We start from the raw sequence: 23,888 nt of genomic DNA, 5'->3' as shown, positions 1-23,888 counted from the left end.
AGCTACCAAGATTTGACCCACACTAACTAACAAGGCAAGTTAAATAAAAGTTTGGAAAAACGATATTAATTTATCCTAAGTCCGAGAATACCTCCTGGTTGACATATTTCGTAACTACATTTTACTTCTGTATTGTTTAAAACATGAAATTATGGCATGGCAAGCATCATTATGTCAATTGTCACATCATAGGAGGTATGCAGTTTTACAGCTCCTATAATGGGATTGGGCCAAATACCACTATTTTTTTATATCTGTGGAGTCACAACATAGTGTGTTGTATACCTTATCTCATGGTAAATACAATTAACAAAACACATTCTAGTTTTCATCAAGTATTCATTAATTAAAATTTAATAAATTAACTCATGTTGCTGATATATGTCAACAACTAAACAAATCTGCTTATGCACTTTCTAAACTATCCAAAATCAAGACACAGTTCTGTCGGCCTACCATGGACTTGTAGTCTCAAAACTCCGATATGGGATTATATTCTGGGGTAACTCAGTCGATAGGGAAAATGTACTTATAGCCCAAAAACGGTGTGTAAGAGCAATGTGCGGAAAAAAACCCGGAGAAAGCAGTGTTCCGTTATTCAAAGTAATGAAAATTTTAACATTTCCGTGTATTTATATCTTAGAAATGGCAGTATTTGTTAAATGCAACTCTAATTTGTTCGCTAAAGTCTCAGAGTACCGCAAATATCCAACGCGATCACAATATGACCAGAAGTTGCACAATGAGCAACGGAACACCACATTGATGCGGAAAAGCATTTTTGGAATGGCAACCAGAATATATAATAAAATTCCTGATTGTTTAAAAACATTACCACTATCACAATTTAAGAAACAACTGACTGCACTATTAATCGAAAAATGTTATTATAAAATAAGCGACTATTTGAATGAAAATTAAATGTATGTATAAATTTTATTTCTTAAGTATGATTATTTTTCTAAATTTTGTGACTATGTTCTAATGATTAATATTTAATTTACAAATTGTAAATTTTAAAATAATGCATGTTGTATGTTTATAAGTAGTATTATAGTATTTGTACGCCACTATTGGCAGAGCATGGTGAGACTACGAAATTGTAATATAAGATCATTAATTGTACCTGTGTTTTCACAAATAAAGACTCTCTCTCTCTCTCTCTCTCACCTCTCTTAGCGAAGTTGTTAAGAATTTTTAGTGATATTTTTTTTCAGTGGCACGACAACTTTTGGGTTGACGCACATTTCTTAAAAAATAACCGAATTTAATAAAAATTCAAACATAATCAGCTCTAGGACTCCTATTTATGATAAAAATATATCCAGTGTTTATAAACTACTTTTATATACTTACAGTAGAGTCCGGTTATAACGACGCCCAAGGGACCGCTGATATTACGTCGTACTAACCGGACGTCGTACAAAACGAACTGCCAATTTTAATATTTTTTTTTAATCAAAATAATTAGGTACATCATTTTGTATTTATGAATACTTATGCGATAATCAAAGAAAAAGAAACATTTCTTTTAAAATATTTATTTACGTTAGTATTACGACACCTTGTCTTAAGGCTTGGCCACATACAGAGCGCGACGCAGCGCCGCGTCCACGCCGCGCGACCGCGGCACATGCTAACAGGTTACCGACGTCAAACAGACTGCGTCCCGCCGGTATCACGCCCCGCTTCTGTCGCGCCCCGCGCCGCGCGGCCCATTGCGTCCGCGCGGCGCGTGCGCAGCGCTGCGCCGAGCGAACGCGGCGGCCCGCCGCGTCGCGCAAGGTCACGTCAGTAGGATCGGACGTAGGCAGCGAGCGGTGCGCCGCGTTCCCGCGCGGCCGCGCCGCGTTCACGCGCGCCTTGAGGGCGTGTTGAGAGCGTGAGGCCGGCGCGATCGGCGCGCGCCCTGTTTGACCAGGCTTCGCGTCGGCATCACGCGGCGCGGACGCGGCGCTGCGTCGCGCTCTGTGTGTGGCCAAGCCTTTAAATGGAGAGACTTGTGTGTTTAGAAGAAGCCACTTTTCAAGGTACGCGTACTCACTCGTCATCCGCAAATTACTCGAATCCCGTAAAATATAAAGTCGTAATCCTTGGGGATCTAATCAAGATGACGTTGTTTTATCACACAGTTCCTATGGCCACCTCCTGTGTCCATCATCAGATCAGCTCGAAGGTACTTACCTACCAAAATATATGTATTGCATTGTCACCCAACTTACATAATTATGTATGTAAAGTTTAAGCTCAATTGAATAATGGGAATTGGGTTTTATTCAGTTTGCAAAATTACGAAAAGTCACATGACTATTTCATCTTGCTCCGTATAGGCAAAAGGGGGAGGGGAGTTGGATGCGCGGGACGGAGTAAGCTTCTTACCAACAATTTATTTGTAAAAACTACGCCGCTCGTCGTTGTAACCGGACTTGACGGACGGATTTTGAGTTAATTTCCGTCGTTAAAAGCGATCGGTCGTTATAAGCGGAGTCGTAATAAACGGTTGTGCTTTCATAGTAGCTTGTACTAAAACCAAACAAGTGCCTATACTTTCGTCGCTATAAGCGGTTGGTTGTTATATGCGAAGTCGTACTAACCGGACTCTACTGTATTTTAGAGCAATTGTGTTTTTTTGTCCCATTACTGGTTCCGTGTCCATTATAGGGTATACTACTATAATAATGATAAGTATCTGATACAAAATTTTGTCGCCGACTGTACCTACTTTCTTTCAACAGTCATCTAGTACTCATAAAGACGGTTCTAACAAACCACTTTATTGTTACATTGTTTTATCACTTAGTTCTTAATGGCCACTTTCAGTCTTCATTGTAACATGAGCTTGATGTCATAATAGTATTGCATTATTATCTCTTTCATAAGTAAAAATTTTGAGCGTGAAGACGGGCGATAAAATAATTAGGAACCCCAAACCGAACGTCAGAAAGAGCGGGAAATAAATTACACCTATCCTGCTATCCACCACAAACCAGCGGGCTCAGCACGGTTCCATTTTTATCGACTATCACTATGCGCGTCCCTTTCGCACTTACATACTTGTTAGAACGTGACAGGCATGGTGACAAGGGATAAAAACGCGACCGTGCTAAGCCGCCAGGCCTTCAGAAAAAGAACTCTTACGTCAGCGAATTAAGAACTATGGGACATATTTTTGAATAAGTTGGCTACACCCATATTTTTACACCACGCAAGACCAATATAAGTTACAACATTTTATAAAAGTTATCTCTAGATCCGTTTCTGTAGCTCAAGACCTTATTTTTTTCATCACGTAAATTAATTAGTACAAGTCGTTGCCCTATGAAAGTAGATAAGACATGATAAGAAGACAAACTCAACCCCACTTTTGTATACCGCTCTTTCTTTTGTTCTTAATTATATTATTGTTATAATATCATTGGCCACGAAGCTTCGCAAGCATACCATCGTCCGCACTGTAAATGAATGATACGCCTTATTTAAAAGACATAAGGTCTACTATAGTTATCGCAATACCAACTGGCGACTAAGTCCAAAATGCTATTTCCTTTACCCTTGGTAAGAACAACCAAGAGTGAAAGAGATGTCATTATGACCTCAGTCGCCAGCTGGTATTTATTGCGGCTACTTTGAAGGTAAGGTCAGTTAAGTGTTGTTTTAGAATAAACAAACGCATGTAAATAGTGTACCATTTACTGTATACGTTATCTACCTATTTTAGAAAGAGTTACTTTGCTATTATGTACCTACTACTACTAACAGTGAATGACTGACGTTTTTATATTTCATCAAATAAACCAAAGAGTACATTTTACATATAACTTAAAAGAGGCTGAACATAGGTAGATGTAAAAAAAGAAAAATTGGAAACTGAAGTGTAATAAATAAAAGTCATATTACATTATATACCTAGTTTAATAAATCGTCAGTACAAATCAGACAATCCATTTACTTATTTAAATATATTAATAATTTACCACCAAGAATAGTTTAGTGCCAACATGCCGCACTTTGACATAAGACATAACTGATAACATTATTTAATTGAGCTCTATGCTTACAAAACTTTTTTAATTAAAACAAATATGTAGGTACAGTCAACTGTAAAATATGGGTGTACAAATCATCTCAAAAATATGTCCCATAACTCTTATGTCAGTGAATTAAGAACTATGGGACATATTTTTGAGTAAGTTGTCTACACCCAAATTTTTACAGTTGACTGCATCTAATATTTTTCCTTATTTCGTTTGTGGTCAATTTTAATGAGGTCTTCGAAATATTTGTAAAGGAACCGATTGAGGAAACCTTTCCTGAGGTTCTAATTTTTATTACTAACGGACGATCGAAAATGGTCGTAAGGCCGTGGACGTGGACACGGGAATTCTGCACTTAGCTTCTCAACCAGTCCTAAAAACTAGACATCCCAAGATTCCCAAGCCGCCAACCAATGAAACGGAATTTGCGCTTGCGTTTGATTGATTTCCTGTTATCCCTCATTAGGGACATAGGGCTCGCAGAAGAATCCTCCATTTGTTGCGGTCTTGAGCGGCTACTTGCAGCTCTTTCCAGCCAGCTTGCGTTTGAGTCGAGTAAACAATGGTTTTGGCAATAGACTATACAGCTCTGTTAGGCTCACCGCAAACGACACTGCCCCACCATGTCAAATAAAATTTATAACATCGCGTGACATCTTCGGTTTGTTATATGATAAATCATGTTTATTTTAAACCGATATAAAATTGAAATGACGATGATGAATGGAGAAAGAGGTAATAAAATCCAAATGCAAGAATACTATAGTAGTTACGTAGCAAGCACATAATTTGATTGTTAAGAAGAAGCCACAAGTTTTATTTAGAAAAGTAATGGTTAAAAAAAAATTACACTAAGTAAAATGACGTAGGTAAACATAATACATATTCATAAAAATCCTAAAATAAATCAATGTTTCCTCAATTTATCCATAAGTACAAAAAAACATATAAAACTATAAGGAGCGAATTATAATTAACAAATAACTGAAATAATATAATACACTACCCGTACCTACATATGAGGCTAAAAACATTGATCAAATTGATGAACTTCGGCGAGTGACTATACGTTAGCTATAAGTTTAACGTCCCACAGCGGCGCACTAGTCATGCGGTGAATTTTACTTTTACAATCCGAAATACATACGCTCTTCAATACTTCATTTTCAGTGACTAATTTAATTTTCAGTTCGAAAATCTCTACATGTACCATCACGCTTCGCGATTGTTGAGCCATTTAGGGTCTTAGTTAAATTGGTTGTTCACTACTTACGCTATGGACCGTCTAATTTAGGTAGAATCCTAGCATAACAATAGCGGAGCGTGACTGTACATCCATCTCAAAACACGCTTTATAGTTAACGTACCTATTATTCTAGTTGGAATCGTCCCCTTTGATGTGTAAACTTTCGCCGAGTTTATCGAACACGTCATTCTTGCACATTATTTTAAGAGATCTGAGGTAGTGACAAAACCGATTGTTTCTTTTACAGTTAGTGTCAGTTTTCTCTTTTTCAAACCTGCATATCGCCCGGCAGGACGGCCAGTAGTCTAGCGCGAGAGCTCTCCGGTCCAGTGTCGCGCCTGGGCTTAGGTGAGTTGATATGCTGTCATGCCGTTTGACTATTCTATCTCTATCCCTGTAATAGAAAGCAATTGTTAGGTAAGGTCAATGTGGCTAATTCCGTCATAGGGGCTATTCCGTCCACGAGCGTATATTTCTTTGAATTTCAATCGTAGGAAAAAAGCCATTTGCTTTTGATTGCTGAAACTAAAAGCAATCGCTGCTTTGTCGACGAAATTATCAATGTTGTTCGTTTTCGAGAAAAACGCTACGCTTCGTGGACGGAATAGTCACCGTGACGGAATTAGCCACATTGACCTTAGTTATTTCTTTTTTTTTATATATTTATTAGACACCTCATTTCCATTTTTGTCCTTTTCCTTAAAAATTATATTGATTATTATTAATTAAATGACTTTGATTTAGCTATTTTTTCGATGTTCATAGAAATTAAGAAGCGGTGACCAAGAGAAATACCTACACCAAGGAAACAACTACTTATATTCTGTATGCAATATGCTCCATCAATGTTGTTATGATGTTGCGATTGTGTTAGCATTGCTTCGATAATAAAAGACAAGCTATTAATAACGAATATAACGATAACCTCCTTACAAAGTTGCAATCGTTTGAAATAAGGAGAATCACTAGGTGACGGATAGTAATGATTTTAAAGGTTTATTACGCGTATCGGTCTTTATCGGCAACTTGCATTGATGTTTGTTAAATTATTTCAAGTTAAACGAATACTTATATTTGTAATAATTATAATACCAACCTTTGCACCGCCATACTAGTTGGTCTCACATACAACTCTTCATTGTATTGTAAGCACTTCTGTGTGTTGCAAATCGATCTGACTACAAACGTTTTCGATATGTCGTCAGCAACATCGTAGCTTTTGTTGTAATAGTTAAAGTTTTCGAATTCTGAAGAACTATCGCATTCGGAAGAGTACCACGGTTGTGAACAAATATTCGTCTTTGTATCTGGTCTTAGACGTCCAAAATAATCTGCTGCAGATATGTTGTCAAAAATATTTGCTACTTCTTCTAGTTCACGGGTTTGCTTATGTTTATTATTTTCCTGTGTCCCATTATGAGAAGTCATTAAAAAGCTTGGTATATTCCACCATACATGCCACAAGTCGGAAGGAAACCTGATGTGTAGCAATTGCGATTGTCTTTCCATAAAATATTTCCACAACGTGTCACCCAACTGAATACTTTCACATGCTAAGTTACGTTCGTCTTGGTTTTCCGATCCAGCCCACGATAGACTTGACGATTCATCACATATAGCCTCTATATTTTGTGATTTTTCTTCCATTTGCCTAGTCCCTTGTGTATGTGTATTTGCATAGAATTGAAGGCAATTTATGGTTTTCCTAATATCCCCTTTGTATAAGTCTAATAAGACTGAGCCTAGGCCTGGCCAACATGTGCCACTATCAGCTAAGCACATTATGTCTAGCCATGTGCCAAGCATTCTGGGTAAAAGTGGCTTCATAGTCATAATTTTCGCGCTCTGTAAAAACCTTTGTAGATGTGGACAAACTAAGGAACTGGTAACCAATATAACTGGTCGTTTGGAATATTGGACTAATTGACTAATAGCAGAGCAAAAGCCGTCATCTTGATCAAACACAATATCGGCATCATCAATCAAAATAAGTGACATTGCAGTTCTAGTACCTTCTTGGCTATTAGTTGATTGACTGCCTGTATCACTTTTTTGTTTAGTTGTTACATCTTTAACTTTTTTAGGCCTTCCTCGTTTCTTCGTTCTTATAGTTAAATCAACTTCAGCTATCTCCTGGGATATTTGAGAATTTTCGGAGCTTGTACCTTTTCCTCTGTTGACTTTATGGGACTGGGTAGCCTCTTGTAAATCCTGTAACATGATTTTGCCGTTTCTCTTACTACTGGCATTCACTTCAATCACTTTGATGGCTAGATCTGCAGCTACCGCATATACACAGGAGGTTTTCCCACAACCAGTAGGGCCAGTCAAAATAAGAAGATTGTCAATGGTCTTTACACTGTCTCTGCTGTCTGTATCCGAATGGTAGAAATCAGATGAGTCAGAGTCAGCAGCATTCATTCTTCGTTTATCGTCATTTGCAGACCAAGATTCTAACCATTTTTTTAGTTCCTTTGTGGTTTCAAAGTTTCCAATTATTTGACTAGTAATCATAGGCTTATATTTGTCTGTCCAATTCAATTTATCCATTTGTACTTTATTAATATCTACTGTATTATTCATTATTTCTACGCTGTTGTCAAATTCAGGAAAGTTATTGCAGTCTCCAAACTCTCCTTTGCTTTTTTCTTTCAATAGTTGATATGTACGGTAAACTGGAAATTTTGGATATGATAATTTAATATTTTGCAAAACTTTCCTTATGTTGTTATCTGGTTGTGCACAATGTGAACTTTTTGGAGGTTTTTCAGGGCTTAATATAGCCTTGAATAATTTATCACTGTATTTCACTGGGCTCACATCAGGTGACTCGCATCTGAATGAATCAATCATTGGGCTGCTAGATATATCATTCTTAGAGTCTTCCATTTGCTGTACATGGACAACTGTGGGAAAACAAATACTTTCTGTCTCTACTTGTTTGAGTTGTTTTGCAATTTTCTTTAATTTTTCTGGCACCCCACTCTGAAGAAATCTCTGTTTTGCTTCTAATGCTGCTGGGTCTAACTGTGGTTTAGGTGCAAATATGGGAGCCAACTTAACATTGGTATTTTTATTAGCATCATTATTTTTCGCAGATTTCTTAATATCTTTATTGTTTGGCTTGATTTGTATTGCTCCATCACTTGTTTTCGATTTAGGCTCTTTGATCGATTTTGGTGTATCACTTTTTTTATCACTATGCTTTTTCTTTTTTGGAGTAAATATATTATACTCTTCGTCTGAGCTAGACAGGAGAAAATCGTCTTTATATTGTATAGGCTTTTTAACATTTCGCTTTGGCCTTTCATTTCTAATTTCATTTGCTTCTAAAGATTCATACAGACATTCAGTGTTTTTAACAATCTGAGTGTTTTCTTCTTTAGAGAGTTGCTCGCGCTTTCGTTTTCTCGTCTCATTTTTAGTTACTGTAGGAGTATTGGTTACAACAGACTCGTTTTTATTATCAGCAGGTATGTCAGTTACAATGGACTCATTATTATTTTTAGTGGGTGTATAAGATGAGCCTACATCTGCAATTTTTTCACATGTATTCTTATCTTCTAAGACGAGAGATTGTTTATCATTTAAACTTAATTTCTTCTTTTTGAGTTTCTTTTTGTTTCTAGCTCCAAACTTGACTTTTATTATAGGACTCATTTCATTGTTATCAGTGGTAACAGGTGGTGAAGAATCACTATCTTTATCAATCTTTTTAAAATAACAAAGCATATTTTCTTTCTTTCTAATTGAAGGAGATAGCTTTTTGAGAAATTCTAAATCTTCTTTGGGTACACATTTTTCTTTTAAGCCGTTTGTAATATTTGAATCGCTGGTTGGTTCATCGAATATATTAATTAAATGGAGTGCACCATTGCTTTTCTTGTTTATTGTTAGTGTTTCTGGAAGTGCTTTTACATTATCAACTGTAGGCAATTTAGTGTCCGCTACCTTTGTTGCTAATTTTGAATGTTCTTTTTTGGGTTTCACTTTCTTGCTGCCATTATTAACTATCATATTAGTCAATCTTTCTGCTCTTTTATCCATTTTTCTTTTGATAGCTTCTTCCAGAAGTTCCTCTGTTTCCTTTTTCTTTAGAGATCCTTTATGTTCTGCCATTTTTTGTAAAACTAAGAGTCTCTTAGCTTTAGTGTTTTTCTCTTCTGTTTTTAATTGTAGTTCAGCTTCATCAATCGGTTTTTCTTTACCAGGTGAATTGCCTCCAATACTTTTATTTCTAGATTCCATCATCAGTTTGAAAGCATTTGTATGCTTTTTATCTTGACTGTTAGGAGACTGTTTTTCTTTTTCAGTAATTTCTGTACATACATCTGGAATGTGTATAGGTTCATTTTTTTCTGGAAGCTCCTTAAACAATGTTTTAATGGACTTGACATTTTCAACTTCTTTCTTTCTTCTCACCATTTTGAACAGATAATTCTTTGGTCTCTCTATATCATCAATATTTAGTTCTTCATTATTATTGATACTTGGAGATATTATTTTTAAAGCAGTCTGAAATATGTGAGACACATTTATAACATCTGGATCTTCTTTGCCATCTCTTCTGAGTTTATATTTTTTTAACTTATTTTTAAGTGCTTTATTGCATTTATGTTTATAACTATTTTCTTTATATCTTATTCCATGCCCGGTTTTATGCCTTATAGGAGCTAAATTTTTATTTATTATATTACTTGGTTTAACTTGTAGTTCCCAATCTCCGATAATTGGCTTGAGCACAGTGGACATTACTTAATCTGCAAATAGAAAAAATTTAATCAAGTTTTACACTAAATCAGTTGGAGAGGTGTACACATAAAAAAATCAAAGAAACTCTAGGGAAAAAAATACACTATCCCCACTAATATTTTAAATGCAAAACTAACTCTGTCTGTCATCTCTCCACACTTAGATAACTGACAAACTGTTTCCATACCAAATTTCATCTAAATCGGTTTAGCGGTTTAAACCTGCAGAGGTGAAAGACAGAGAATTACTTTCGCATTTATATTATTAGTAGGGATAAAAATCTCATAATATCCATTAACATAAAAATCGTATTGACACATAGTAAAGCTGAGTAATTAGACTAATGGTTCAGAAGAAAATCTTAAAGAGGAAAAATTTTAAAAATTAATACAATATAACATATAGGGTCATTGCGTCAGTTCACCGTCCAGTGCCTGTTTCCGTCCACTTAGCCGAGTTGCTACAAAGAATTGTGTATCATTTGAATATATACAGGTATATATTTAAATTATACGCAATTCTGTAGCAACTACGCCAAGTGGACGGAAACAGGCACTGGACGGTAAACTGACCCAAAATCCCTAATTATTGATATACAATAATTATATTATGTTTGCAGTTGCAGTTATTTTTGTTGAAACTTATTATGTATTTACAGTCACTCTATGTAAAAAGTGCCAGATATTTTACTACTAGTGATGTAAATAATAGGGTCATTGTGCTAGTTTTCGTCTGGTGTCAGTTTCCGTCCACTTTACGAAATTTGAATATAAACATTGCTGCACAAATTTGGACCTATTGCATCCTTAATATCTAAACAATTTATCTATCTACATAAAAAATATATTTCGCTAGTAGCAAATTATAAATGAAATGTATTATTTACTAATCCGTCAACTGACATTGGACGGTAAACTGACGCAATTACCCTATATGAGGCTTCATGGTTAGAGTATTAGACCATATTTGTTTTTACAAAGTGTGAGATTAAGGAGTAATAAAGGTAAATTGGTTTCTAAAGGCTTAACTTTCAAGTTAAAGGACTTGAATATGAATTATAAAAAATTGCAAGAAACAATAGTAAAGTGGCCCACAGAAGCATACACCCTGTACACAATGGGCAATCGCTGGCCAGTCCAAGGGACGCACCCATGCGGTAGAATGAGATAGCAATATCACTTGCTCTCTCTAACACATAAATGCGTCCCCCAGAATGGCCGGCGATGGCCCATTGTGTACAGGGGCCTTTACACATTGAAGCATACAAATCACACAGAACACTTATCAATCAAATCATATTTATGTCAAAGAAAACCTGGCTAGGAATCATCTTGATAAAAACACATAAGTAACTGTTTTAGTCAAAAGCATAATTTTTTTTTAAATAATTACTCTATATGTGCTTTGAAATGATTTCTTTTAAGACTTACGTTGTTCCTTACGCGTCATAACATTAAAATCTAATAAGATGAGATCAAAATTAGCAGTCATTGCAAAATAAAACTGTTATAGGTTACACAAAAAGATTAAAAGGAGAACACTTCGATATTTTGAAATGAACCACACAAAAGCAACTAGGAAATAGAAAAATATTCTTCGTACTAGCCCTTTAAGTACATCCAGTGCAGGAAAAATAATCACACACAAAACCAGTGCAATATCAAATAAGCCACGCATACTAAACAAATGAAAACGGTTTCAGCTAAGCTTAGACCAGTGTCAGTGTGTTACCTAGTTATTACAGAATATACGAGTAGAATCAAATAATTAACACGTACACAATTATCGGTGTCGGTTTCTTTCCGTCATCACATAAAACAAATTAATATTTTTCTAACACAACAACAACTAAAACAGCAAAATTGGCGGTAAACAAAACTGTCAAGTGTGTAGAGAAATGTCAGTGACCACGCGAAGCGATCACATGTTTTGTCAAATATGCTATTTAAGCTACTTCTTAAAACACGTTCAGTGGCATGTATAAAGGGCGTACGACCTTAGGGCTTTCCACCATTTCTCACCAACATCGAAAAGTCGAAAATCGATGCCTGTCTCTCTATCGCTCTTGATAATCTGAATGAGAGCGATAGAGGGGCAAATTTACAACATTTTTCGGTTTTTCATTGTTAGCGGTAGGCCCTCTGTTTAAATCTCAATTAACTTGCCTTGAAACGAAATGATTGGATAAATTTCTACTAGTTTTAGAGCATACTCTAATAAATTAATAAGCCCCCTCCACACTCGTGCACGAATCGCGGCGCGAAGCGCGAAAAGTGCCAGATATTTTACTACTAGTGATGTAAATAATAGGGTCATTGTGCTAGTTTTCGTCTGGTGTCAGTTTCCGTCCACTTTACGAAATTTGAATATAAACATTGCTGCACAAATTTGGACCTATTGCATCCTTAATATCTAAACAATTTATCTATCTACATAAAAAATATATTTCGCTAGTAGCAAATTATAAATGAAATGTATTATTTACTAATCCGTCAACTGACATTGGACGGTAAACTGACGCAATTACCCTATATGAGGCTTCATGGTTAGAGTATTAGACCATATTTGTTTTTACAAAGTGTGAGATTAAGGAGTAATAAAGGTAAATTGGTTTCTAAAGGCTTAACTTTCAAGTTAAAGGACTTGAATATGAATTATAAAAAATTGCAAGAAACAATAGTAAAGTGGCCCACAGAAGCATACACCCTGTACACAATGGGCAATCGCTGGCCAGTCCAAGGGACGCACCCATGCGGTAGAATGAGATAGCAATATCACTTGCTCTCTCTAACACATAAATGCGTCCCCCAGAATGGCCGGCGATGGCCCATTGTGTACAGGGGCCTTTACACATTGAAGCATACAAATCACACAGAACACTTATCAATCAAATCATATTTATGTCAAAGAAAACCTGGCTAGGAATCATCTTGATAAAAACACATAAGTAACTGTTTTAGTCAAAAGCATAATTTTTTTTAAAATAATTACTCTATATGTGCTTTGAAATGATTTCTTTTAAGACTTACGTTGTTCCTTACGCGTCATAACATTAAAATCTAATAAGATGAGATCAAAATTAGCAGTCATTGCAAAATAAAACTGTTATAGGTTACACAAAAAGATTAAAAGGAGAACACTTCGATATTTTGAAATGAACCACACAAAAGCAACTAGGAAATAGAAAAATATTCTTCGTACTAGCCCTTTAAGTACATCCAGTGCAGGAAAAATAATCACACACAAAACCAGTGCAATATCAAATAAGCCACGCATACTAAACAAATGAAAACGGTTTCAGCTAAGCTTAGACCAGTGTCAGTGTGTTACCTAGTTATTACAGAATATACGAGTAGAATCAAATAATTAACACGTACACAATTATCGGTGTCGGTTTCTTTCCGTCATCACATAAAACAAATTAATATTTTTCTAACACAACAACAACTAAAACAGCAAAATTGGCGGTAAACAAAACTGTCAAGTGTGTAGAGAAATGTCAGTGACCACGCGAAGCGATCACATGTTTTGTCAAATATGCTATTTAAGCTACTTCTTAAAACACGTTCAGTGGCATGTATAAAGGGCGTACGACCTTAGGGCTTTCCACCATTTCTCACCAACATCGAAAAGTCGAAAATCGATGCCTGTCTCTCTATCGCTCTTGATAATCTGAATGAGAGCGATAGAGGGGCAAATTTACAACATTTTTCGGTTTTTCATTGTTAGCGGTAGGCCCTCTGTTTAAATCTCAATTAACTTGCCTTGAAACGAAATGATTGGATAAATTTCTACTAGTTTTAGAGCATACTCTAATAAATTAATAAGCCCCCTCCACACTCGTGCACGAATCGCGGCGCGAAGCCGCGAACGCGAGTGTGTCGTCGATTTTCGCAGACAGCGAATCGACTCCACACTCGCGTTCGCGGCTTCGCCCGCGATTCACGCGCATAGTCTGTAGGGGGCTATAGATTTTATGTGGATTTTATTAATTTAATCAGCTTGCTTAAAATCTACGAATCCAAACAACACATCTGACAGGCACTGTCAAAAAATTAAAAATCGTATTTTTCGATCGATTTGGTGGTCGTGCCACTGCCAGTGTGAGTGCCCGAAAACCTTAAAATTTTGGCAAAATGGCATCAAACGCACTGAAAAACTCCATAATTCGTCACGCTGGGGTAAATATCACCACATGATTATGACTCTATATAGAACTTCTAGCCTGTAATGTTCACCTTAGTACCTAGCTGTCAAATGCCTGTTATGTAAAAGATTTACCTACGATTATTTTAGATAGACAGCAGCAGAAATAATAGATAAATGTGTTTCAGGTGAGAGGTTACGCTCAGGCCGCTCAGGCTGCCGTGAGGCATCCTGCTGCTACCCTACAGTTCGCTAAGTCCCAGAACAACACATTCGTTGCTGCTTTAGACAACGGGTCTCCAGTCACAAGGGTGACTGTAGCCTTCAAGTAAGGATTTTCCTATGATTATATTATTATGACTTTGTTAAAATACAAGTCAAGTTCTAGGTGGTCATGGTTAACTTGAGAAATGTTAGAAAATTTCAAGGTTAAAGCATGTTTAGTGTTAGAAAAAGTTAAAAACATGGGATGGTGAATCTGACTGATGGACTGTTGAACAGCATACCTACTATTGTTGTAGAACAACCTAACTCTAAGATTGGTTGGACTAAGCTATATTAATTTAAACTAACACAATTATTATATGTATAATATAAATGTAAAACTAAACTTAATTACTTGCACTTTTATTATTTGGCCTGATGTTTGAAATCAATATGTTGGGCCAATAACAAAACTAAGTGCATGTGATTAAGTCTCATTTCACATTCTAAAGCTACTTCATAAGCAGCTATGTGTTACTTGTAGAAAACATAGCTTGGCTTAGCTCTAGTGGAAAAGCAGCCTTATATTTTAAAATCAATACTTTTGTGCCTTCATGTTTGCTGGCTTGCAGAGGGCAAAATCATCGTAAAACTTGTCCCTGCAAATTACCTAGTCAGATCATTTTTTTATCATCTTATTTCTGAGCTCAATAAAATTAAAAATTATAATTTGGATTGTAAATTAACAAGTTGATAATGTTATAGGGCTGGCTCCCGATTTGAGGCTCCAACTGAGCTCGGTCTGACCCATGTCCTGCGCACAGCAGCTGGACAGAGCACCGGGTGCGCCAGTGGCTTCATTGTTGCTCGTAAACTGGCCCAGCTTGGAGCCTCTGTCACTTGCTCTGGTGACCGCGAGTTCATCTATTACACACTTGAGGTGAGGAAGATTATTAAATTCATATACATGTCAAATACTAAAAAAATCCAAGGGTGACAAAACTCTAGTGTCTAGGCTAGATTTAAGCCACATTTAGTGTCTTCACAGCTTTCATAGCCTTTATTATTGTTCCTTTAGTAATGGTATCTTTTTACATTTTTTTTTTCTTTTTTTTGTTCTGCTGTTTAAGGTGGTTCTACTTGCTCGAATTTCATACAAACTTTCTTGTTAACTCACTACTATTCTGTAGAGTGTCTTCACTTGAATACGTAATGTTTGGGTAGTATATATATTTCTTACTGCGCCAAAGTAACAAAATACTAGAAATTGATTAATATTTTCAAGAAAAAAGCCTTTGAAAATTAGTAAAATTTTGCCCCATTGCTTGTTTGTGTGAGTGATGCTTATAGTATAGGTGTAATTCTAACATGGTGACTTCTTTGACAAGCAATGATTTTTAATTTATCAAAGGAGTAACAGATGGCATTTTAAAACCGGAACACAGGTTACCTGTGTATTTTGTTTTATCTTCACTCAATAGAGGGAGATAAATTTAATGCACAAAGCATGTTATGAGTATACTCATTTAAGAGTCTCCTTTTTCTGATATAATCTTATTCCCAGATGTAATATAACTTATATTATATATTAAAATACATTTATATAACTATACATTTAATAGAATTAAAGGTCAGTCCAAACAATCATTCGCGTAACGGTTGTCCACCGAAAAGCCTTGTGAATTCTGTGTTCGTCTCGGCAGAAATATAAATAAATGTTCTCTGGAAGCCTATATTTATTCTTACAATGATTTTTAAACTAAAGTAGCTATATTTTTCTCAAAAATATATATTGGGAGCAAAATGTCATCTTCTTGTAAATAAACAAGATTCTATATGTTCTGCTTGCGCATAACAATAGTAGATTGTTAACCAAGGGATCATTTCTGCCGAAATCATCAATGATCACCTCGGCAGAAATGATACCTTTCACCCGAGTTAAACACTTCGCATACAAGGAAAGTAAAATGCATGTGCTTTTTTTAAAACATGACTAAGTATAAATAGTTTTTATAGTATTTTTTTAGGATACTTTCAATTAACAATTTAGCCAAAAGTATCGTTATTTATGGAATGGGGAGTCAAATATCAGAATGGAAATTATATGAAAAATCCATTTATACCCAAATTTCAATTGCTTATCGTAAAAAAATTGTACTTGGAATTGGAACCAAAAATGCTTTAGTGCAGAAACGTATCATTTTCTGCACAACTTTTAGAATAACAATGACCCTCTTTCAAAGCATGAGAAATGAAAACGGATATTTCTTGTTTTCTTTGCAAGCATTTTTCTCTCAATAATTTAATCAATTTGCAGCATAGAAAATCGACATATTTTTATAATCATAAATATCAAAATATAAAAGGACATACATTTTTAGAAGATTTCTAGTTATTCCCCGGGCGACGTTGCCAAATAAATGGTTTGAAAAGGCAACATGCTCGCAACGTTCGGATGTCGGTAAGTCGACAATGAAAAATTCTATTTCAAACTTGATATTTTTGACAGTAATGGGTTACTTAAATAAGAAGGCATGTTTCGCCCGGATCTACTATGGTCAAATGGTCTAGTGGCTTCTAGCTATTGAGTATAAGTCTAAGTTGAACAGCGTTGCAGAGTTCAAATCACGAACAAGGACTGAATTATTTTTGTTTTTATTTATTTATTTTTCTTTTTATTTTGCTTTTTATTACCTTATGCGACTGGCAAATATCAATGGATATTTAAAAAAAAAAATTTTTTAATTGAAGAACAGATGCTAATGATACGAAAAGTTTAGTAGGAAATACAATATGTAATATAAACAAAAAAATATATAAACTAAAATTAAAAACTACATAAAGCTAAAATTCTAAAAATTCTAAATATGTATATTTATTTGACAACTTGAATTACAGAGGGGCAGTACCTACAGTGATCCCCACACTAGGTTTAGCCTGTAACGTGGGGATCTAAGCGAAATACAAATTATTATTTCGTACATAAGTTCCGAAAAACTCATTGGTACGAGCCGGGGATTGAACCCGCGACCTCCGGATTGAAAGTCGCACGCTCTTATCGCTAGGCCACCAGCGCTTCTATGTGCAACCATATATAGGCAAATAAACGAGTTCGCATCCCATCATAATCACAATATTATATTGTGTTTAAAGAACACTATTCTGTTTTTTTCTGTTTCTCATTACTTCCCCAGAAATGTGACTCACACGCCAGCTTACTTAGTAGTGTTAGTACAGTCGCCATCAGATATATCGGAGCGGCCGAGATGCTCAAAAATATCTGAACACGCACTCTAACGCCTTGACAATGTAGGCGTGTTCAGATATTTGTGAGCGCCTTATCCGCCCCGATATATCTGATGGCGACTGTACTAAGCTAACATTAAAAGCGTTTTTGTAATTTTAGGTAAAATAATTTGCGTCATTTTCAATTGATAATAAGAATAAAAACATATAATCTATAAAACTTTTTATAAAATAATAAAAAATTAAAAAAATTAAGCACCGTCGGGATTTGAACCCAGATTCATTGATACTCTAGCTAAAATTTATTCAAAACAGATGTTGTGGGTGCCACAAGCACATGACAATCAACGTCTGAAAATACGTATCAGTTGGTTCTAAGTTACTTGTCAATGTCTCAAATAAGAATTTAAATTCTAAATTGTTCTTCCTAAAAATATTCATGCGCCGCACTGCGCCCTCTAGGTTACTTTACTGTAACATTACAAATCTACTGACATTAGACACTAACTTTAGGTATGTGAGTGTGCGTGAATGCAAGATATTGCAATATTTTGCAGTTTTATTCTCTGATTATTTAGATTAGACACTGTTGAGTATAACATGTTTCGATTTGGACGTAATATTTTTTATTGTTTTCGCCAATATCAACACATCTTATGAAACTGTTTATATTTTGGGAGAAACGGTGAAAATCCACAATTCGTGCACACTGACGCCATCTTTTGGCTGATAATCGGCATCCCATCCCTAGACATCCACCTTAATGTAAAATGACGACAATTGTTCTCCATTGAAATTGTTGACAAAGCCTTTACAGTAGCCACCCTCCAACAATAATATATTCTTTTCTCCCTAGACATCAAAAGATAACTTGAGCCCTGCTCTGGAGTGCTTGAAAAACCTGATCTCCAGCCAGGAGTTCAGGCCGTGGGAGCTCAGCGACAACGTGCCCCGCCTGAAATACGACATTGTTGCCCTCGCGCCTCAGGTAATTATAATTTTTGCCTACATGAAAATCACAATTTCTTCATGAACAAGTTCAAATTAATTGTTATTCTAATTAGGAGTAATATCTGGGAGACAAACTCAAAAATGCGCGTTTTCCAGACATAAGACCTAGCTAGATCGATTTTTCGCCCCTAACCCCCCCATATAGCAAATTTCATCAAAATCGTTAGAGCCGTTTCCGAGATCCCCTAAAATTATATAAATACAAGAACTGCTCATTTAAAGGTACAAGATACCTAAGTTATATCAAAGTTTAGATTTCTCACTGCCACAATAAAGGTACACGAGCATGAGGTTGAAAATGTTCTGAACAGATTTGTGAAAAGGATGGTATGACTGTGTCTTTGTTTTGATTCTACATAGCGTATTTTATTATGCTATGCTGTATTTTACATTGAATAGTAGACGGCGCAAAACGTTATCTAATGCTCGCCCCCATGTGCAGAGCGTTCATGGAAGAAGAAGAAACAGCAAAACATATTCTCCTACACTGTAAACAGGTGGAAGTATACAGGAACCAATACCTCTAGGGACTCCGTGCACACTGAAGGAGGCAGTTAGCAACCTGAAGACACTGCTAGGTTTCATGGAGGAGCTGGGGTGGCTAGAATAGTGCTACCTCGTTTTCACGCAAAATAGGCACAATGGTTGTCGTCTTGCGGAAATAGCCCAGTATAACCAGGGGTGCGAAACTCCTGACTTCGGTCAAACTCGGCTCCGCTCGGCTCAGCATTGCTCCGAGCAATTATTAGGGTTGGCACCACTTGACTTCCTTTTGCGTGCACGACCACAGATAAGATAATCACTTGATTTTTGACAACCCTAAATAGCCGAAAGGGATAGTGCCATTAACTAGAAAGGGACAGCATGATTCGACCCTGAACCGCTGTCAAACATCGTTTTTGTAGGAAGTTTCCTTTCTGTACGGTAGTACTATTCATTATTCTGTGGTATAACTAACTAACTAACGTTCTCTAATGTAGGGTAAAACACCCAAGTATATATTTTAAAGTGTTATATATATTTTTATATGAAAGGTGCGCGCCGTAGACATTCTCCACAAAGCAGCGTACCGCAGAGGCCTGGGCAACTCGCTGTTCATCTCGCCCAAGAAGATCGGCAAGATCTCTTCCGAGTCTCTGCAGCACTATGCCGCCTCTACCCTCACCCCGGCGCGCTGCGCTGTGGCCGTAGTCGGCGAGAGCAAGGTAGGTCTGATTTAGACTACAGACTTCAGTTCATAAAGTGCTCCCAAATCCTCGAGGTCCAAGTGAACAAACAAGTTTAGGGAGTAGATCAAGCTACTCTTAAGTTACTAGGCAAAACATATCTACCTATTTTTATCTTTAAGAAGGCTAAACTAAGACACAATGTTATGTAATAGTAAAAAAAAACACTTTTTTCGTAAGGTATGAATCAGACAGAATCTATGTTTCCGTAACTGTCAACATGATTTAAATTTGTCTAGGTAGGTATAGTCAGCCAAGAAAGTGGTTTACCACTTTTCGACTCTATTATCTGATTGATAGAGTCGAAAAGTGGTAAACCACTTTCTTGGCTGACCGTACTCCAAAACAACTGATTTAATTAAATGTATTGTTTTAGGAAATCGCCACTATGATCGCTCAGTCTCTGAAGCTGAACTCTTCCTCAGACGCTAAAGGCGAAGCTGGCAAGTACTTTGGCGGAGAACTGAGGTGAGTTTGAACATTGCTTATAATATGTGGCTGTACATCAGAGAAGGGTCCTTATGCTTCGTGTGCAGTTTACGGACCCTTTCCCTTTCCTGTGGAAAGTCACATATTCTTTTGTTAAAAAAAATTTAGGTAAGACCAACGGTCTGAAACTAACCAAAGCTTGTAGAAGTAGGTGACGTCATACATAACTACCTAAATAGAAAACGTCACTTCCATATCCTGTAAGTGCCCAGATGCCTATAAAGAGGCAGATGTTGTATTTTGAATCTTTATCTTAAGAAATCAATATTTTTCTTCATATTTTCCTAATAAAATATCGTTCATTTCAGGAAGGAGACCGGCGGAGACCTCGTGCACGTAGCCCTCGGGCTGCAGGGCGCCCCGGCCGGCACCCCGCAGTCTCTCGCCCTCGCCGTCGCTGCCAAAGGTAAATCAAGTATCAACAATCAACTTTCAGAAATTTAAAGGGGCCCACTGATTAACAGTCCGCCGGACGGTATCGGCCTGTCAGTTGTTCGGAACTGTCAAATTTCGTTCTAACTGACAGGCCGATACCGTCCGGCGGACTGTTAATCAGTGGGCCCCTTTAGACACTTCAGTGACCTTGAGGCCAATTCGAACATACATTTTGATTTCAAAATAATGTCATTTTGCTGTAATTACAGCTTTTAATAGTAGCGAATGTTATTACGCGTAAAAATAATCTACCATTCTCCAATTCAAATACCTTAGGTGCGATGTTTTCTATGATACCATCCATCTTCCACGCGTTGTCCCGGCATTATGCCACCGCTCATGGGGCCTGGGGTCCCCTTGGCAACTAATCCCAAGAATTGGCGTAGGAACTAGTATTTACGAAAGCGACTGCCAACTGACCTTTCAACCCGGAGGATAAAACTAGGCCTTATTGAGATTAGTCCGGTTTCCTCACGATGTGTTTCCTTCACCGAAAAGCGACTGGTAAATATCAAATGATATTTCGTACATAAATTCCGAAAAACTCATTGTTACGAGGGTTTGAACCCGCGACCTCCGGATTGAAAGTCGCACGCTCTTACCGCTAGGCCGCCAGCGCTCATTCATTCTGTTTTATATGCTAGATACATTCGTAAAATTGGTTTTAGCCTTGGGCAACGGTCCTTTAACCAAGTGGGGCGCAGACAACTCTGTGCTCGCGAGGGCCATCGGCAACATCGGGCCGTTCGCGGCGGCCGGCTTCAACGTGGCCTACTCCGACAACGGACTCTTCGGCGCCGTGCTGACCGTGCCTAAGGATGAGGCCGCGCAGGTAAGAAAAAGCCTTGGGGGTCTACCGCGAAAAATTCGCAAATTGCGGGGATCTTTCTCTTTTACTCCAATGAAGGCGTAATAAGAGTGGCAGAGAAAGATGCCCGCAATTTGCGAACTTCGATTTTCGCGGTTATAGCCCTGGTTCCCGGTCAAACGCTGTACGCAACGCCCAGACAGCGGCAACCAGACGCCAGTAGTAGCTTTATACTCCCAGTGGTGCCGAGTGTGGTGTCTTCGCCGATTTTCGACCCAGTTCGGTTTGAACGCTCACTCTAACACGTTTTGAATGCCCTGTGAAAACCACCGACTTTCATTTATGCCTTTTTAGCGTTCCGCACCCAAATCGTAAAAACCGGACCCTATTACTAAAACTCCACTGTTCGTCTGTCTGTCTGTCACCAGGTTGTATCTCATGAACCGTGATAGACAGTTGAAATTTTCACAGATGATGTATTTCTGTTGCCGCTATAACAACAAATACTAAAAAGTACGGAACCCTCGGTGGGCGAGTCCGACTCGCACTTGTTGTTCTATGCATCTGCCTATTGGGCATCCTGTATATAAAACATTAAACCTTAATACGAAAAATGTATATATAACATTATAATTTCAGGCCATCAAAGCAGTAGCCACAGCTATCCGCTCGCCGGCATCCGCCGACGCAGTGAAGGCCGCCAAGGCCCAGCTCAAGGTGCAGCTGCTGAGCGAGGCCGACGACGGGACCAACCTGGCCGAGACCATCGCCGCGCAGGGCCTGCTCACCGGCGCGGCCAGGCACCCCGCCGAGCTGGCTGGCGCTGTTGAACAAGTTACGGCTTCAGATGTTGCACAGGTAATGTCAGTGGGGAGACACTCCTAACTTCGGGCAAACTCGGCTCCGTTCAGCTCAGCATTGCTCCGAAGAATTATTAGGGTTGACACATCTTGAAGTCCCTTTGCGTGCACGACCACAGATAAGATAATGATTTGAATTTTGACAACCCTAAATAGCCGAAAGGGATAGTGCCATAAATAAGAATGGGATAGTATGATTCGTCCCTGAATCGCTGTCAAACTTCGGTTTTGTAGGAAAGGAGGTGTACTTTCTGTATGGTAGTGCTATTATTTAGTATTGACAGCCAAATTAGCTTGAACCTTAGATGGATGACCAATTAAAGTCTGTGACGGTACAACAAATGGCGATGCTTCATGCTTTATGAATTCTTGGCATTCAAAGGTTTAACAATTTCTGTTTTGCGTTTCAGGCTGTTGCGGCTGCCGCTAAGAGCCCGCTCGCGATGGCCTCCGTCGGAAACCTGGCCTTCACTCCGTACGTCGACGAACTATAAGATAGTGCTATACCACCATAGAAAATGTGTAATGTTTTGAAACGATATTTAATGAGAACATCTTAGTAATCATGGAGTTATTTATTGTTTTCCTAAATAAATAAATGATTTGTTATAGGTATACTGTTTTATTTCTTTTTAACAGAAACTCTATTTAGTTCAGTAGAACATTTAGTAGTTTCAACAATACATTAAATTTATATCTGTTATTAAATTTATTAGATAACTAGCGACCCGCCCCGGCTTCGCATGGGTTAACAAATTATACACCTAAACCTTCCTCAAGAATCACTCTATTGATAGGTGAAAACCGCATGAAAATCCGTTCAGTAGTTTTTGAGTTAATCGCAAACAAACAAATAGACGCTTTGTTTTATAAGGTGTAGTGAGACAACTTTTTACAATGATAAAGACAACCATTGTAAATAACTTAATGAGGAATATATTTATTTATTTCACAAAACATAAATATAATGTACAAATGGCGGACTTAATGCCTAATGGTGTTCTCTACCAGTCAATCATTCAGCCAAATAGAGGCATGTAAAAATAGTGCAAGGAGATAAGTAAAAGGGTATGCAAACAACTGAAAACTTATAATTCTGGTAAACTAGGTTATTCCCATTAGTTACCAGTGGTAACTTCTGGGTTTTAGCACTAGCAGTGGGGAGACACTCCTCCTTTTAGGCAAACACAGCTCAGGATTGATTGCTCCAAGCAAATATTAAGGTTGGCACCACTTGACGTCCTTTCGTGTTCACGACCACACAAGATAATCACTTGAATTTTGACAACCCTAAATAGCTGAAAGGGATAGTGCCATACATTACAAAAGGATAACATGATTTGTCCCTGAATCGCTGTCAAACTTCGGTTTTGTAGGAAGTGTTGTTTCTGTATGGTAGTACAGTCACATGCAGTAATATGTTACTCTTCG

General features: G+C 37.4%; 3 protein-coding genes across 5 annotated transcripts in view; 1 reads left to right on the top strand and 2 right to left on the bottom strand.

Moving 5' to 3' along the window:
* Nucleotides 1-23,888, bottom strand: part of LOC134795561 (programmed cell death protein 5) — a 487,306-nt gene that overhangs the window by 119,904 nt on the left and 343,514 nt on the right. The gene's annotated exons all lie outside the window — the stretch shown is intronic.
* Nucleotides 4,199-11,923, bottom strand: LOC134795499 (enhanced level of genomic instability 1). Of its 3 annotated transcripts, none has more exons than XM_063767354.1 (3): nt 11,811-11,923; nt 6,377-10,040; nt 4,199-5,674 (listed from the first exon to the last, which is right to left on the bottom strand). In XM_063767354.1, exons 2-3 carry the CDS (start codon nt 10,030-10,032, stop codon nt 5,410-5,412), a joined length of 3,921 nt encoding a protein of 1,306 aa, XP_063623424.1. In that variant the 5' UTR covers nt 10,033-10,040; nt 11,811-11,923; the 3' UTR covers nt 4,199-5,409. The 3 variants fall into 3 exon arrangements, with proteins under 3 accessions (XP_063623424.1, XP_063623425.1, XP_063623426.1); XM_063767355.1 differs by having other exon boundaries at nt 11,463-11,852; XM_063767356.1 differs by lacking the exon at nt 11,811-11,923 and having other exon boundaries at nt 6,377-10,090.
* Nucleotides 14,059-23,068, top strand: LOC134795447 (cytochrome b-c1 complex subunit 2, mitochondrial). Its single transcript, XM_063767287.1, has 10 exons — nt 14,059-14,213; nt 14,367-14,506; nt 15,148-15,322; nt 18,485-18,616; nt 19,674-19,844; nt 20,242-20,333; nt 20,663-20,760; nt 21,458-21,621; nt 22,237-22,455; nt 22,868-23,068. Exons 1-10 carry the CDS (start codon nt 14,169-14,171, stop codon nt 22,949-22,951), a joined length of 1,320 nt encoding a protein of 439 aa, XP_063623357.1. The 5' UTR covers nt 14,059-14,168; the 3' UTR covers nt 22,952-23,068.

The sequence above is a fragment of the Cydia splendana genome, chromosome 12, assembly GCF_910591565.1.
Source record: "Cydia splendana chromosome 12, ilCydSple1.2, whole genome shotgun sequence".
NCBI lineage: Eukaryota > Metazoa > Arthropoda > Insecta > Lepidoptera > Tortricidae > Cydia > Cydia splendana.
This window is presented reverse-complemented; position numbering and strand designations above follow the sequence as displayed.